Genomic DNA, 16,492 nt, shown 5'->3' with positions numbered 1-16,492 from the left:
TACTGTTTAGACCTTCCCAAAACATCAGAAAAAGACAAACAAACACCAGGTCAACAGTGCACTACACTAAACACAATCATTGTACACACACACAACCAGTCACAATGATTATCTTTTTTCCAGGCTCAGAGCACGACAACATCGGAAGGACACGGCTGAAATTAAATAATTATTATTTATTATAAGATCTCACATTAAAACAGGAAGTTTTGAAGACATCTACATGCCATTATTGACTTGTATTTGCAGGTCAAGAACTACCTCCAGCAGGAAGTTACAGGTTGTTTACCGTTAGGACCTACTCCTCGCATATTGAGAAAATCCGCTTACATTTTTATCAATTGCAAGTCCTTAAGAGTAGAACATGCTTCATGATAAAGATGTGAGTTTTTTGTTAGACAGCTTAGCTCGGGCAACGTGTTGTATGTTGACTGCAAGGTCAAATATTTTCAAATATTTTTACCATTTTTTGTAATTAAAGTATGGGCTGTAGAACATAATTCAAATGTTAATACTCTTGCCCCTTGCTGGCATCAGCCTAATTTTAGCACATACTGTGGTATGTTCAGTGAACACATGATGGCAGTATATTCACTTTAAATATAACACAGACTTGATCTAGGAATAATATTATACAGCTTTTACAGACATCATTATGCTTTAATTAGGTCTGTGCCTAAATATATTCACCAATAGCAACAGTTTTAATAAAAGAAAATAAGATTTTATATAATGAGCATAACAATAAAATGATGTGAGACAATCTCATCTGTATGCAGACTGAACTGAAATAAATGTAACTAAGATCAAATAAATGGGAAGATATGATCAAATTATTTACAAAACTTTAATTTACCTTCACAGTCTTAACATTACATGTCTGTTTTAATGTCAGACTTACATAGTGATACATAGTGAATCTTACAGTTTATAAAAGTCTTGTTTATAAACACAGTAAATTGCTTCCAGTTAACAAGGGGGAAAAGGATTAGAAAAGCCACAAAAAAAGCTATACCAGTAGTTTACAAGAGATGGTGGTTTTCATTTTTCTGTTAAGAGGTCAGGAGGTCCTTGTGAATATCCTGACTCTCAGGGAGGAAGCTGACAGATATATAATGTTTGTTTATTGGTCTTTTATTTACATGTTGGCTTGTTGTCAAGGTGTTACTAGAGGAAACAAGTAACCGAAGACTGTAATTTCAGCTACTGCACACAAGATGTCAGTAGTATTGTGCAATTTGAACATGATGAAGAAAAAGCTACACTTAGAGAAAATACACTGCCCGGCCAAAAAATAGGTCACAAGCCTGTGGGGGCAGTGCTATGATCTGGGGTTGCTGCAGTTGGTCTGGTCTAGGTTCAGCAACATTATGTGCCCAAATAATGAGGTCAGCTGACTACCTGAATATACTGAATGACCAGGTTATTCCATCAATGGATTTTTTCTTCCCTGATGGCACAGGCATGTTCCAAGATGACAATGCCAGGATCCATCGGGCTCAAATTGTGAAAGAGTTGTTCAGGGAGCATGAGACATAATTTTCACACATGGATTGGCCCCCACAGAGTCCAGACCTGAACCCGATTGAGAATCTTTGGGATGTGCTCAAGAAGACTTTGCACAGTGGTCCGAATCTCCCGTCATCAATACAAGATCTTGGCGAAAAATTAATGCAACTCTGGACCAAAATAAATGTTGTGACATTGCAGAAGCTTGTGGAAATATGCCACAGCGAATGCATGCCGTAATCAAAGCTAAAGGCGCTCCAACAAATATTACGAGAGTGTGACCTTTCTTTTTGCCTGGCAGTGTAGATTAAATATGATGCAAGTCTTGCAAAGGTAAATGAACTGCTCTGTTTTTATGATTGTCACTGCTTTTGCATTACTACATGATATTCTTTAGGTGTTTTTGGTCTTCTTACTGGCCTGAGTATGAGACAGGCCTAAAACTTGGCAGAGCTGCTGCTCTTTAATGCTGAGGCAGGCAGAGGACAGGAAGTCAAGTCATACCACAGGATATGGCAAACATCCCATCCTGCACTGCACGGGGAAAAGTATTAAGGCAGAATTAATTATTCAATCTTAAAGCATCTGAGGCGAAATGGAACATCAAAGAAAATATGAATAATAACTGATTGATGTGTGATCATGACATGATCCATGTTTTCTTCATCTTAATCTCTTCTGTAGTGAATGACATGGTGTATTCTGCTATTAAAAGAGCAGTGAATTTAGTTTCTTCCTTCACTCAATGAGTATTGTATATATTTTCCAATACATTTACTGGAATTCATTCAATGCAACCTTCCCTAAACAAAAGTACCAATTTGACATCTTCCCAGGACTGTAAAAACTGGGTTTAATCGTCTTCTTCCTCATTGTCCTGCTATTCTTTATTGCACCTCACACAGCCTCGACCTGACTGAAGGTGTATCAAGTAATTAGCTGTGTGGGTACATTTTAATGTTGTAGTTAGGGTATGTAGAGGACATTTTAGGTATACTTCTGTAGTTTAGAAGTATAATACTGCACCTTATAATGTAGGCATAACATGTGTTTTTATTTAGAAAGTAACAGCTTTGAATGCTGGGTACAACAATAACAATATTTGCCTCTGAAATATCGAGGTGTAAAAAACTTAGAGTATAAAATGGAAATACTATAAATAAAAATATAGGCCTAGGTCAACATTGTACTTAAATAGGCTTCAGCACTTGAGTAAATGTTTTTAGTTACATTCAATCTGACCATGATGCATTTTAATCTCAGACATGAGGCTTTCATATAAACCAGAGGATTAACAAAGACTCATCATACAAATAATATGCCCTTTTGCCACTAATGCTTTGCTTTCCTGCATCACTGCAATCTTTTTCATGATGACTGCTTTTAACCTTGCATTCAACTTGTTTTATCTAATGTTAAGTCAATCCCTAATGGAATACATTTATTTTTAGTCATAATAATTGTTTATCATCAGTAAGGAGAACAAGAACTTTCATTAAATAAACTATTTTACTCTCATTTAAGTGTAGGTAAAGAACTATGAAAATAAAAAACCTCACATTGAAAAGTGAACCTATTAGTACCTGGATCAACCATATGAGACGTAAGCCTGAATCTAATTAGCAATAACCTGATTGTGTGCAAGCAAAGCGGTCATAAAAGTGACCTATTATATCTTCCCCGTTGTCGGTGTGTCTAATTGTTTGCCGTTTTAATAACGGTTGCTATTGACCGGACAGAGGAAGATATATGACCATGACGCAGGTTGTGTGTGACGCACGCGATGGGCGTTTTTTCTGCTCAAACGCTACGAAAAATATTAAACTCAGCATTTTGTTAACTGTCCTGGACACTTGGCAATAGTGTAGATAAATTATTAAGGAAATGATTTACTTTAACCAGTCATTATTAGGATCATTCTGCAAAAGGTGATTTTGAATGATGATTGAAAATGTTCTCTGCATATATCGAGCAATTATACTTATGTCAATAAATAATTCGAAAAACTTTTATCAATAATAATAATTTAGTTCATATACTGTTTCCCCTGATCAACAACGAAAACATCATCTTTTAGAACATCCAAAAGCTGAAATGTTAAATGGACACTTTTTGCAGTGTTCACTCCTCTTCCTCCTCCCTCTTCTCCTCTTCCTCCTCCTCCTCTGTAAAGACGGAGGGGGCAGGTCTTGTAGTGGCATATACTGTTTTAGCAGGTGATTCTTTAGCTCACACGGGGCTTGAAGAGCCTGCTTATCTGGTTATAATTATAGCGAGGTGACCTGGTTTCAGCACCGCGGCTCGTCAACAGCTCCAGTGACCAGCGGAGATTTGTCCAGCCCCTCCCCACGCTGTGCGTCCGAAAGAGCGGCTACTCCAGGGCGCAGACTCCGCGGCACTTTCAGCACCAGCAGCCGGCCGAAGCGGAGCGGAGCTGTCCACACATTCAGCACTTTGCTTCTGCAGGAGGACACCCCACAGACAGCCGAGATAAATTGTTCCTCCTGATCACTTCAGAATGGCGTCAAAATACGTCGGCCTTTTCGTCCTTTTCCAGCTTGTAGCTCTGAATTTAGTGAGCCAGATATCTGCCTTCCCAACACCGACAGCCTCAGCGGATGGTGAGTTGGATATCGCCTCTAACCGTGAGGTAGAAATGCGTTGTGTTAGTATTGTACTGTAAAGTATTAGTGCAATATTTTAATCGAGCCTGTTTTGTTAATGGAATATGTTACTGGAGGAAGTTGGTGATAACTGACATTTTTAAACGCCACTAAGTGTAAAGTCATAACACTCTGTCTGCACACGTGATGCATAAAATACGAGATACTAAGCTATAGGTTATTATAAACTCATAACATTTGATTCTCAAATGTGTAATACATCTGGCATTTACACGTTGTACACTTTGTACGATATTTATTTAATATTGAACTATGTATGTTCATCTTCAGGTTTTGCAATGTTTTGTAGCTTTTATCTGTAGCTCTGTGGTTTTATACGTAAATCTGTTGACCATCAAAATAAAGTTCAGCTCCAGCACCAGCAGTGGAGTTTTTAACGACGCCTGCTCATGTTATTATGGCGCTTGTGGTCTATTTTAGCCGTAGTTTAATCTTTTGTTTGATAATCCGATTAAGCACTGCCTCTGCTATGCATAGTGAGTTAGAAAAGACCAGAACCAATCACAGAAGTCTGAAAGATAAAAATTGCAAAAATAAAACAAAGCAAAACAAAAGTGTTTACATTTTTTGATACAAGCAGCCTAAATAATGTTAGAGCTGTTAAAAATAATATGTATCTATGTGTAAATCAATTTTGTAACCTAGAAAATCTGACTGCATTTAAAAAAATAAAGTCTGATTTGACCCATTATTTTAGAATTGACATGCATCTTATTTTGTTGCAGATAAAACTGTATACAACAGGCAGTTGACGGAAGAAAGACCACTAGAGGAGCAGGTAAGCTCTCTTTCTCACTGTTCCGAAGCAATTTTTTTTATCGAATATCCGGCCAAATAGGCTGTAAGATTCCTAGTCAAACAACTGGTGTTAGCCAAGCAAATATAATTAATCAGAGCTTATATCCTCAGTGGAAATTGTATGTTTATTGTTCATCTTTTCCCCAGATTGCTGAGGCAGACAGCGTGAATGCTGCAGTACAGTCTGCTGGTAAGAGGAAACCTTTACTGCCAATCAATGAATGACCTTATTTCCGCCTGCTGGATTCATGTTGCAGCACTTCCAGTAAAAAATGCTTCATCTGCACTGAGAAATATCAAAAATAGAATTGCATTAATACGAGTGAGTTCATCTCCATCACGTTTGTTCCTCCTGTTTGATCATTTATTCTATGCTGCTTTTTTAGAGAGCAAGCGTCCGTCTGCCTCTAAGGATGGAGAGTCAGAGCAGGACCTCGATGACTTCACCCTGTTGAAATCTCTGGCGGATGGCCAGAAATCCAAGGAGACCACTGAGGTGCCGCTGAAGAAGGAGGGCCAGTACATTCATGATGAATCAGACTCGACCAAGAGCCGGCGCCTGGTCGAGGACTATGACTCCACCAAGACCGGCATGGACGACGGCAAGTACCAGGGTATCTCACCTGTCACCATGCACCTTTCCTGGCATGTTTGTGAAGGTGCTGCTTTACACAGTGTTAGGTGTTATCCCTTTTGCTTCATTGACCTTTTCCCTCAAAGGGCAGGTCTCATGCCGCATGCTTCTCTCTGGCACTGACATTTTAAGAAACAGTAGGCAGAGAAATCATGTGCATGTGTGATGGGGATAAGCACATACAGACAGAAATAGTCAAAGAGAGAACACGGGCATGGAGAGAAAAAGATTATCTCCCTGCAGTAGTGAAAGTTTATGCTGGGCTTCTGTATCAGGTCCACCTTTACACAGGAGACTATGCAATATGTGGCATTGATTTTTGAGATGCAACCACAATTCTTAATTCATAGGCCTTTTTGTAAATACACTAAAAATCCCCAAATTTGCTCATGTCTACATAGGTTTTCAGTCTCAATAGATATTCATAACATCGGCAAACAGTTTTCTGTATACGCATGTAACTTGATATCTTAGTCCAATCAGCAGCATTAAAAAAATTATCTGAGGTGACTCAGACACAAAGCGCTGAGTGCTACACTTCATCGATTCATGTGGTCGCTCAGGCAATGACAAGCAGGTTACGCTACATCTAAATTTGGCCAGCACAGTCTGGATTTTATTTCTTATTTCCTGTGGTGAGACAGAAATGTGTTAGAATGTGAAATCATGGATGAATAAACCCGCCAGTATGGGCAATAGTTCTCTAGCAGTGGTTATATTTATTGTGCGTGGACATTGAGAAGCAGCAGGGACAGTTATGTAACAGTCAAGCTGTAACAATTTCACATTTGCTTCTGAGTAAAGCGGATATTGATGTTGAATATCAGGAGAGAGAAAATGAATAATTTTTTACTGACACATTTTCAGCCTTATGAGCTAGCTAATTAATTTCTAGGTCAAGTTTTAACATTTAATAATGAGACAGAGAAGAAATAGGACAGATCGAGTAAAGTAGACAAGGTAGAAAACAAGTTTCATGAAATCTCCTATGGTGGGGGAAGTTGAAAATCTGCCAGCTGTAAGATAAAAACGTAAACATTAAACCTGCTTTAAACCTGCACAAAGCTAATAAGCAAGAAAAGAAAGTTACAAATTATAACATATGTGTTGTTTTTATCCTCTCAGATGAAACAGAAAGCTTCCGTCAAGTGGACGGCACTCCGCTGACAGCAGAAGACATTGTCCAGAAGATCGCAAACAAGATCTATGAGGAGGACGACAGAGGGGTGTTCGACAGGATCGTCTTAAAGCTACTCAAATTGGGGCTGGTAGGTTGTGAGCTTGTATGCTGTTTCATCAGCGTGTAGCATGACATTTACTCAAGAGGAACCCCTCTCTCCCTGCAGCGGGCGATAGAAGTGTGAATTGAGCGTGGTTCCATGGCTTCAGCTGTGAATTAGTTTTTGTGACACTCAATAACTAATTAAGAGGTGTCCAAATTGCTCCCTGAGATGGTTCTCTCATTGACAGCAATCACTATGTGTAACATAGAAGTTTACAGTCAGGACATGATTTTCTGTTCTAGCTAATCTTACATAAGATGTGTTATTACACACATTTGTTCTCAGTATCTCTCTTCGTCCCTCTGTAGATAACAGACAGTCAGGCTGACACTCTGGAGTACCAGGTGGCCGAGGCTCTGCAGGATCTCATCACCAAAAACGCCAAAAACAACGAGATTGACAACATAGAGAGCAACGACGAAGAAATACAGGGAGGGCAGGACGAACAGGGCTCTGACGCAATCAAGGTAAAAACCTGTAAAGAATCAATAGTTATGATATGATAGAAATGAGAGTCACAACAATAACCACTAAAACATCTACAGGACACGTGGGAGCCACCGAAGCGCCGCTACAACGAAGACGAGGAAGACGAGGAAGAAAATGATGATGAGATTGAGGACGAGGTGGACAGGGATGCAGGAGACGACAAAGATGCCAACACCTGGGACAAAGATACTGAGGAAGGCAACGAGGTGAGCCCCGAGGACGGGCTCCAGGACCTGCAGTACTTCCCCAACTTCTACCACCTGCTCCGCAGCCTCGACTCAGGTAAACACTCTAACACAGGCCCAGTCTGTGACAGTTTACATCCGAGGCACGAAAATAGTTGCCTCACAGCTTCTTTCACCCAAAGATAGACGTTTTCCAGATCAGGAACAGAACTGGAGCGCTGCTGTTGTCATGGAGATACTATTCTCCAGTCAATGCTTGCCCAACACGTCTTTCAAGGAAGTGGGGATGAAACGTGCACACATAACAAATTATATATAACCCCATCCTCATGACCCCCACAGTAAAACCCCATGTGGTAACATCAACACCACTGAAACCAATTACCATTAAAAAACAGACTCTTTTTTACAGCATTATTATTTACAGTGTTGTAGTGAAGCCTATATTGTAGAATATATATTTTATATACTTATTTCTTATAATTTCTCTCTTTAAATATTTCTATTTTTATAATTTCTCCATGTTTATATATATATTTCTACTGTGATTGTTTCTCTGTCTATATAGCTATATTTGTAGGAAGGGAGTGACTGTAATGAAACCCAATAAAGCCAATATATTATAGTATTTATGGTTCTGATTAATACTTCACTGGTTTCCGCTTTACTGTTGCAGAACAAGACGCTCAGGAGAGAGAAACATTGATTACCATCATGAAGACATTGATCGACTTTGTGAAGATGATGGTGAAGTACGGTACCATCACTCCGGAGGAGGGAGTCTCCTATTTAGGTAAGACATAACTTAATAACAGCTCTGTTTATCTATCAGTCTGGTACACTCAGTGCCACAGCATGAGGCGTACTTAGGATAATAGGTGCCACAGTCACATCATTTGTTGTAAATAATATTATCTTTACTTAGGACAGGGGATAAAATGAAAAAAGAGTATATCTTTAGTGAGATAGTTAATCCTTGACCTTGGAGTAGTCTGACAAAAATGTATTTGCTAGTGTTGTCTTATTATCTTTAAAGTGAGGTTGAAACAGTTTGAAAATGTAGTGAAAGTAAATGTTTAACTAAACTAAACTTTGTTTTGCTGTACAGTAGAATGCATTAAATTGCCATGAAGAATCTTATTTTGTGGGATTTCATACATTTGCTATATCAGAAGGTATTCTGTATATTCATATAGGTATGATACAGCACTCACACACACATGTTTATGTGGCTTACATCTGGGTATGTTTTTATCTATCCATTGCATTAGCTGCCTAGTGCATATGCATCCCTCGTCTCTGTGTTACATACTGTATGTGCTTTTTGCTTGTGTTTATTGTGTGTTCAGCAGAGCTAATGTCCACTATCAGCCTGTGCAGCGAAGTGTAAAGCCTGTGCAGACAGATTAGTGTCAGGGGCACCCTATATAACCAGGCTGGCGTTTATGGCTTTACGTCACATCAGTAGCCAGTGGAAAGGTCAGCCACCTGTAAGAAACAGCTGTCATCTCTCTGTGTGAGCCTCAGGAAGACCCAACATCTCTCTATCTTGATATATCTGCCTAATCAAGACTCAAAAACACAAAAGATGTGCTTTAAATACAACAGTGTCATAGGGCAGAAACCATATTGTCATTATTGATTAATGGGTCAATTATGTTTTCAATCATTTAAAAAAACATAACAAGTATATTTACAAAAGCATTCAGACTTAGAAGATAAACAATAAGTGCTGTGCATTACAACATGTACAAGACAGAACAAACAGAGCCTGCGCACTAACAATGTTAATTTAAATGAAATAGATCCAGTGACGTTTTGAGGGAATCTTTAAACTATAAATGTCACTGGTGGTAATTATGAAGAGCCATGAGATGTTTTCAAATGACTTGTTGTTTTGTACTATCCAGAAAACAGTGACCTATTTTTTCAATAGTAGTCTTACCACAAGTGAGAAAAATAATGTGTAACTCATTTGAAAACGTTTACAATGTGTTTATGCCAGTACAAAAGCAGTGTTAATAGAAATATTATAACTAAGGCTGACCAGTTTTAACTGATTTATTCCCTGCCTTTGGCAACGTGTTGTATCTGACAGTGGAACAAATGACGATGGTTGACGCTACACAGCAGAACAAACGGGCATTTACCCCTTACACAAGATATGGGTTTCCTAGGCAACCCCCCCACGCTCTTTATGTAGCATAGGTTGTGAGGAGATAATAGGACGGAATTCCTCCATCGCCTAGCAACGAGTTAATGCCAACCCCCCCCCCAGTCCAGTGAGTCACCCACCCAGGTAGACGACTGAACACACATGGCTGTCAATCAACGCTAATCTAGTAATGCAGGGCCCAAGATAGAGAGAGATATAGAGGGAGAGAGCCGGGGAGGAGCAATGATGGTGTGTGTGTGTGTGTGTGTGTGTGTGCGTGCGTGCGTGCGTGCGTGCGTGCGTGCGTGCGTGCGTGCGTGTGTGTGGGCAGAGGGAAATGATGAAATAATAATGGGCTTCCACTGTGCTACAGGTGGGAGGCGGCAGATAAGATGCATAGAAAGTCCAAGTGAGATGCTCAGATAGAAATAAAAGGAGACTTCAGTGAAAGAATAAGAGGAAGGAAAGTGTATGGATCCTTAATGCTCAGTTGTTTGGAGCTGAAATTGAACTTTACACGTTTCTCGCAATCTTTTTTTTCATATATCTTATCACTTTTGAAACTCCCTTAAAATCTGGACCTGCTTTGACTTGTATTTTCCCCTATTCCTTTGGGTTTGCAGCATCATGCCTTGGTCATGCCTTGATATAACTTAATTCTCCTTGTCTCCTTGTCTTGTCTAAATCTGCTAAAAGTAAATGGTTAAAGCTTAAAGTTAATTACCAAAAATATTCATTATATCATCATCACATTTTTGAAAATGATAATGAAAAAGAACAAGATTTTCTTCACTGCTATCGTCATTGACATGAGCCTCCTTTCCATTAATAAAATGAAACCCTTTTCTAATGATAATGCCCTCTGAGCCACACACGAACAGCGTGGCAGTGTCAGGAGAGTGGACTGACGTCACAATGCTGATCAAATCTAAAGTAAATGTTTGGCCTGTTTCTCCTGCAGAGAACCTGGATACTATGATAGCCATGCAAACCAAGAACAAGCTGGGGAAGGCTCTGGGGCCTCCCGACTTCACTGGACCCAACGGTAACATGTCAAACATCAGTAATATGTACTGTATGTTGGGCTTTGCAGGGCTTTATAGACTTAACATAAGAATAGGGGATTTTTTTTGTTTCATATGGAATAAAACATGGTTCATGTTTGTAACATGAAAATACTTTTGTTTAGATATACATATCAACATATTAAGATACAGGAGACAGGAGGTTCCTGCAGCCCACTTTTATCTGGAGTCGGACCAGTAGCATAATAACGTTTAAATGATCTCTAAATTCCCTTTTTTTTAATGAAATGCATGCTCTATATAAAAACAGACTACTGTTTCCTCAAACCTGCATCCAATTAGTTTATGTTCTCTGTTGGGGTTTCAAGTTCTTGTAATTCTTACCATGATGGGTATGATAGTTACTGTACATCCAAACATGTTAACATGTTGGATCTACAATAGCACATCAAGCATTGGGCATTACCCTTAGGACAGCACAACACCCAGTTGAAAAAAGGCATAGGAGTGCCTTTTATTGGAATATTGGAAAGATGGAATTTGCTGTAATTTTGACAATGTACTAAATCATCCATGGGACCACTTTGAACCCTTTGGCAGGCCAGGGTTGGCCGTATGTTCAAAACCCCTGTTATAAGTTACATTTGCTTTAAAAGGCATAGTTTGAAATGTTGGGGAATCTGCTGATTAGCTTCTGGTGCTAGATGAGAACATCGATACAACTTTTAAATGTGTTGCTACAGCTAGTTAGCTAAGCAGAAGGACAAGGGGAAATTAGCTAGCCGGATACAGTCAGAAGATAGGAATCGGTGTCACTGCACCACTAAAACAATAACAAAAATTGCTATGTTCAATTCTAGAAAATAAAATGTACAGCATAGTGTAAAAGATACAAAAAATGTATATTAAAAATCAGTCTCTGCCAGAAAGCTAACAGGTGTATTCCCCAGCTGCATGAAGTATCTCTAGCAGCAACTTAGCATTTTTTTTCATGCTACCTGTATTGTTCCTTTGCTGTAGGAAAAACCTTGGACGAGGACGACAACACCAAGGCGGAGGCGGCCAAGATGCAGAAGGAGTACGAAAACCTGAAGGACTCAACTAAGGAGGAGCAGCGATCCACCGAGACCAGTCAGTCCAGTTCCCAATCCTGATGACCAGACGAAACATGAATAGCTTTTTCTTTAGTTATATATTATAATTTGCCAAAATAATTTAATACAATTTACCAATTTGCCCCTCAAAAATCACAAACAATGTGCCTTGTGAATTGCATGACTTGTGTTTCTTTAGTTTTTGTTTTATTTAGTTTTTTTGCTATACGATTTCCCTGTTTTGTTTTGTGTCAAATGTCCTAAATAAATGCAGATTGCTAAAAAATAGCAGATTCCAACCACAATTAAGCAAAAACAGTGTCTTCACTGTACCTCAACGAATGTTCATGTTATGTTCAAAAATGTGTTTTAACATTCAGTAATGGGCGAGGGCATTTTAGGTTGTTTTCACTCAGCAGGGCTGACAGGAAGTAAACAACACTCTGTAGTCTGGCCAATCAAAGTTAAGTCTCTGTTCGCCCCTGAACTAGGCCAGTCCAATAACATTAACAGAAAAGCTTCTCACAGCTGCCATTATTCTGTGTCCCTGTACACTGTACAGTAACGGTTTACCAGGGTAATCCACACAAACACACACGCACGCATACAAATTAAAAACAAACCAAACATAGATAAGGATTAGCACCATGACATTCGTTTCAGCAGGAAATGGGAAAAATCTTGAGCAATGTCATTTAAAATGTGATATTGATGGTAAGATGGGGGGCCTGTGATACAGTCCAACTTTATTCTGTGGTTATGCGTAATCTGATTTATGATTTGTTAAAAACAAACTGTAGATATCAAAATACTTACTGTAGCTATCACCTTACAACATAACATGTCGGAAATGTTTTTCTTTATTATGCTGATAGTAAATATATAACATCAAAATTAAAATGCTGTCTGTCAATATTGCTTTAGGAAGAATGTTGTGCAATATTTATATCACCTTACTAAAGGGTGGAAACGAGGCCTTATGAGTAAATTAATTACAGAAATTACAAAATGTTTAAATGTTTTTATTTTCCACTTTCTAATACATTATTTTCTCATTCTCTTACCAGATCAGCCTGGCAAATCAGAGACTTATCTGGAGGCTATCAGGAAGAACATTGAGTGGTTGAAGAAACACAACAAAGAAGAAGGCAAAGAGGGTGAGACACCATTCCTTACCAAACATTTATATTTTAACCAGTCAACTTAAACTGATATCCCTTTTCTTATCTGTGAGTTTTCATTACCAGACCAGGAAAACTAAGGTCATCCTCATTTGCAAACACATGTCTCCCCACTTATCTGTGTTTTGTCACAGACAGGTCTGAGGCGACGCACTAAAGAACAGAAAATGTGAAGCTTCTTTTGTTACCCCCCAATTTGCAATTAAAATTAGTTTTGGGATACCAGGATGGATGCTTCACTCCAGATCTCATGAATATGGATAATTCTTGATGAGTCTGTCCTAATTACTTGTGCTACAGCTTCCTCGTTCTGACACAAAGGGCTATTGATTTTTTCCCTCCTGCCTGTTCCTCAACATTTATGTTTTGAGAGCAGTTGGGCATGTGTGAGAGCGTTTAAAAAGGAAATGCAGTCGTTGATATTGAATAGTTAATAATTAGCATTTAAAACAACACAGAAAAGCCATTAAAAGAAAGAAAATGAGTGAAAACCTCTTGATCATGGCATGCACGCCTTCTCTCTGAATTTATATTATTTCAGGGAGTACTTTTAGATTTGCTGCCTTACACATACTGTAACTGTCAGCATTTAAAAAAGCAGTATGTGACCCAGAAACTGCACCAGTCTGCAGAGCTGTGAAAACTGTGAGCTCCGGTCTGACAGGAGAAGCCTGCTGTTTGGCTCTCCACAGTGTAAAAATCAATTGTCCAGTGGTGCTTAATTAAGCAGAGAAGAATGAAATGTTAATGAGTTTTCACTATTCAGGCCATCCATCTACTGTTAATCATCTCCGCAGGACATCTCGGAAGAGAAAAAACCCCAAAAGGTTTAACTGAGATTTATATATAATACTAGAGATCAGTGGCCTGATCTCATCTGAGACGTTAAAAAATAGATTCATCCACTCCAGAGTAACAACAAAAAGACAGAGTTTGACCTAGATTCTTGTTTGCATCTTTAACACAGAAGAAGAAAAGAAATGGCTGACACTGAGCTTAAACTCCTGCAGAGTCCGGAGCCGAAGCAGCAGGGAAGTTTTGTTTGGGGCTCATCTCCGACCTTGCTCTATATAGGCCGCTTCATTAGTATTCTGATGCGTGGAGCGGTTGTCTGGGACAACAGGGGCCCTTCCCGCCTGCCAGTCAGTGATCTGGGCACAGAAGACAGACAGATAAGGGTGTCGAAAAAAGAAAACCTCACACTGAGTCTAAATGTTCTCCCAAAACCACCCAATTTTCCCCAAGGTGGCACTCTCAATAGCTGTAATAATGCACCACTTTTATAATACACTTTTCAGCACATTAAACCTCATCCTTATTATCTCTATTTTCCCTCCCTCTTCAGGGAAAGTACAGCTGGAGGAGAACAAAAGCCTTTTCAACCAAAAAGTAGTGTCATAGTAACAGAGAGGGCCACGGTCCATTTATTATGTTTATTCTATCACAGGAACTCATTAGGACAACCTCAGCAAGCTCTTAGTGTGTGCATTTAAATGTGTGTGCGTGCGTGCGTGCGTGTCAGTGGAGCAGATGGACGTCAATGCAACATCCTTGTTTCTGCCTTTTGGCTCGTCGCAGTCAAGATTGAGAGAAGCAGCGCCGTCTCTAATCACATCCAGTTAATCCCTCACAAACATCCTGTTTGTCATCCGCACTGCAAGGCTGTATTCTTGCTGCTGTTCAAAATTTCCTTTTAAAAGTTATTGTGTGACGTCTTGTCTGTCCTCTGCCCTTCTGCTCCCTCTGTATCAGATTCAGTCAGAGCAGGAGAAGTAGTGCGGCAGCTGTTTGCCAACCTGCTCTCTGAAACTCATTTGTTACCATGATTCAGATTTAGGCTGTGTTTATCTCTAAATATAGCCACATCCTGCTGCTGCCTTATGGTGCTTTGTGAAATGACTGATCCAGAGCTAAGTGAAATGATGCCTCAATGGAAGAATTGGGATCACTCTTCAAGATTAGATCCCAAATAAAGCTCCAGACAAACTCTCTACAAGCTTTTATCAGTATTATATCAAACAGTATAGTATGTTAATTTTATAATTGTCAAAATTGCTGAATCCTGTCATTTTCATTATTTATTTAATAACTGGTACAAATATTGCTGTATATGCTTATTGTTTATTGCACAATATAGGTTAACATTTTTATTTTTGTATTTATTTAAAGTTTCACAATCGTTTAGTTATTAATCATTATTTGATGGAGTATGTTTTAAATGACTACCAGAAACTGATGACAATTATTACTAGGGATTAATGTAAGAACATGGCTATCATTTTTTACTCTAAGATCTTTCAGTGTTCTTATTATGTATGTGGTATCTTCTAGACCCAACACAAACATGCTATGACCTTAATCCTCAATGATAATGAATTACCATACCAGATTAAGTCATGTTTGGGTGTGCTGTTTTAAGAAGTCTAATGTCTGATCTATCTAACCAACCAACCACCACGATCTCTTGGTCTTCATCTTTGATTACATCTCAGATTATAAACCCGTCCTATGCTTTGTCTCTCTTTCCAGATTATGACCTGTCCAAACTGAAGGACTTCATGGACAAGCAGGTCGACTCCTACATTGACAAAGGCATTATCGCCAAGGATGAAGGCGACACAATCAAAAGGATTTACAGCAGCCTGTAACAGCATCACCCATCCTCCACCCGACCTCTGACCTAACACAAGACTGAATCTGACACTTACATCTCAAACAAAACCCTGATACTTACCGTTATTTCCCATGGCATGGTAAAGTATATACTGTGTATTCAAAACTACCTGCTTAGGGAACTTTTTTATTTTCCCAGACATTCCTAAAATGTATCCAGAAAAGAGATTTAATAACAATAACCTATTCTTTAAAGTTAACTGATTATATTTGCACGCCAAGATTGCAGAGTAATAATACCTAGAATATAATTGAGAGGACATTAAGGTATTTTATTTAACCAACTCACACATCCAACTAAATGCTAGCATTTACTCCAAGCTGATTCCTGCAGGAAATGAATGTTTTTGAGAGTATGATGCTGTAGCTTTGTCATCCAGTTTCCAAAACAATTTTTGCAACAAAATGCACCTATATTCAACTGTACTCATTCTGTGTAACCTGTCTTAGCCTATTATATTTGCTTTTCCGGTGTATATGTAAGATGTTAATGGATATTTTCTTTTACCAAAAATATATTTGTTGTTGTCATGTCAGTGCCCACCGTACTCCCGTTATGTTCTGCTGTAATACTTATGGGGGCCACTAGGGGGCCATGTTTCTATCTTCAGTTCACTCTGCATGTCTCTGAGTTCAACATTTCCCTCTCTGTAGAGACTCAAGATAAGTATTTCTAAATGTAAATATTTGTGATTTTTTTCCTAAAGTTTAAAAGCAATTAAAACGTTGCCTTTTCTTTATCTGTGTCTTTAAATGTGACAATGAAGCAGCACTGGAGGAAG

The 16,492-nt window shown here is 38.8% G+C and overlaps 1 protein-coding gene across 1 annotated transcript; it reads left to right on the top strand.

Annotated features, from left to right (window-relative positions):
- Positions 1-3,719: 3,719 nt before the first annotated feature.
- scg3 (secretogranin III) lies at positions 3,720-16,450 on the top strand. The gene is made up of 12 exons (XM_063881746.1): positions 3,720-4,130; positions 4,919-4,971; positions 5,139-5,181; positions 5,378-5,593; positions 6,751-6,893; positions 7,217-7,375; positions 7,454-7,679; positions 8,259-8,375; positions 10,699-10,782; positions 11,783-11,893; positions 12,924-13,013; positions 15,567-16,450. The coding sequence occupies exons 1-12, from the start codon at positions 4,028-4,030 to the stop codon at positions 15,683-15,685; spliced, it is 1,464 nt and encodes a 487-aa protein (XP_063737816.1). The 5' UTR covers positions 3,720-4,027; the 3' UTR covers positions 15,686-16,450.
- The last annotated feature ends 42 nt before the right edge of the window (positions 16,451-16,492 follow it).

Source organism: Eleginops maclovinus, chromosome 4, assembly GCF_036324505.1.
Source record: "Eleginops maclovinus isolate JMC-PN-2008 ecotype Puerto Natales chromosome 4, JC_Emac_rtc_rv5, whole genome shotgun sequence".
NCBI classification, from domain to species: domain Eukaryota; kingdom Metazoa; phylum Chordata; class Actinopteri; order Perciformes; family Eleginopidae; genus Eleginops; species Eleginops maclovinus.
This window is presented reverse-complemented; position numbering and strand designations above follow the sequence as displayed.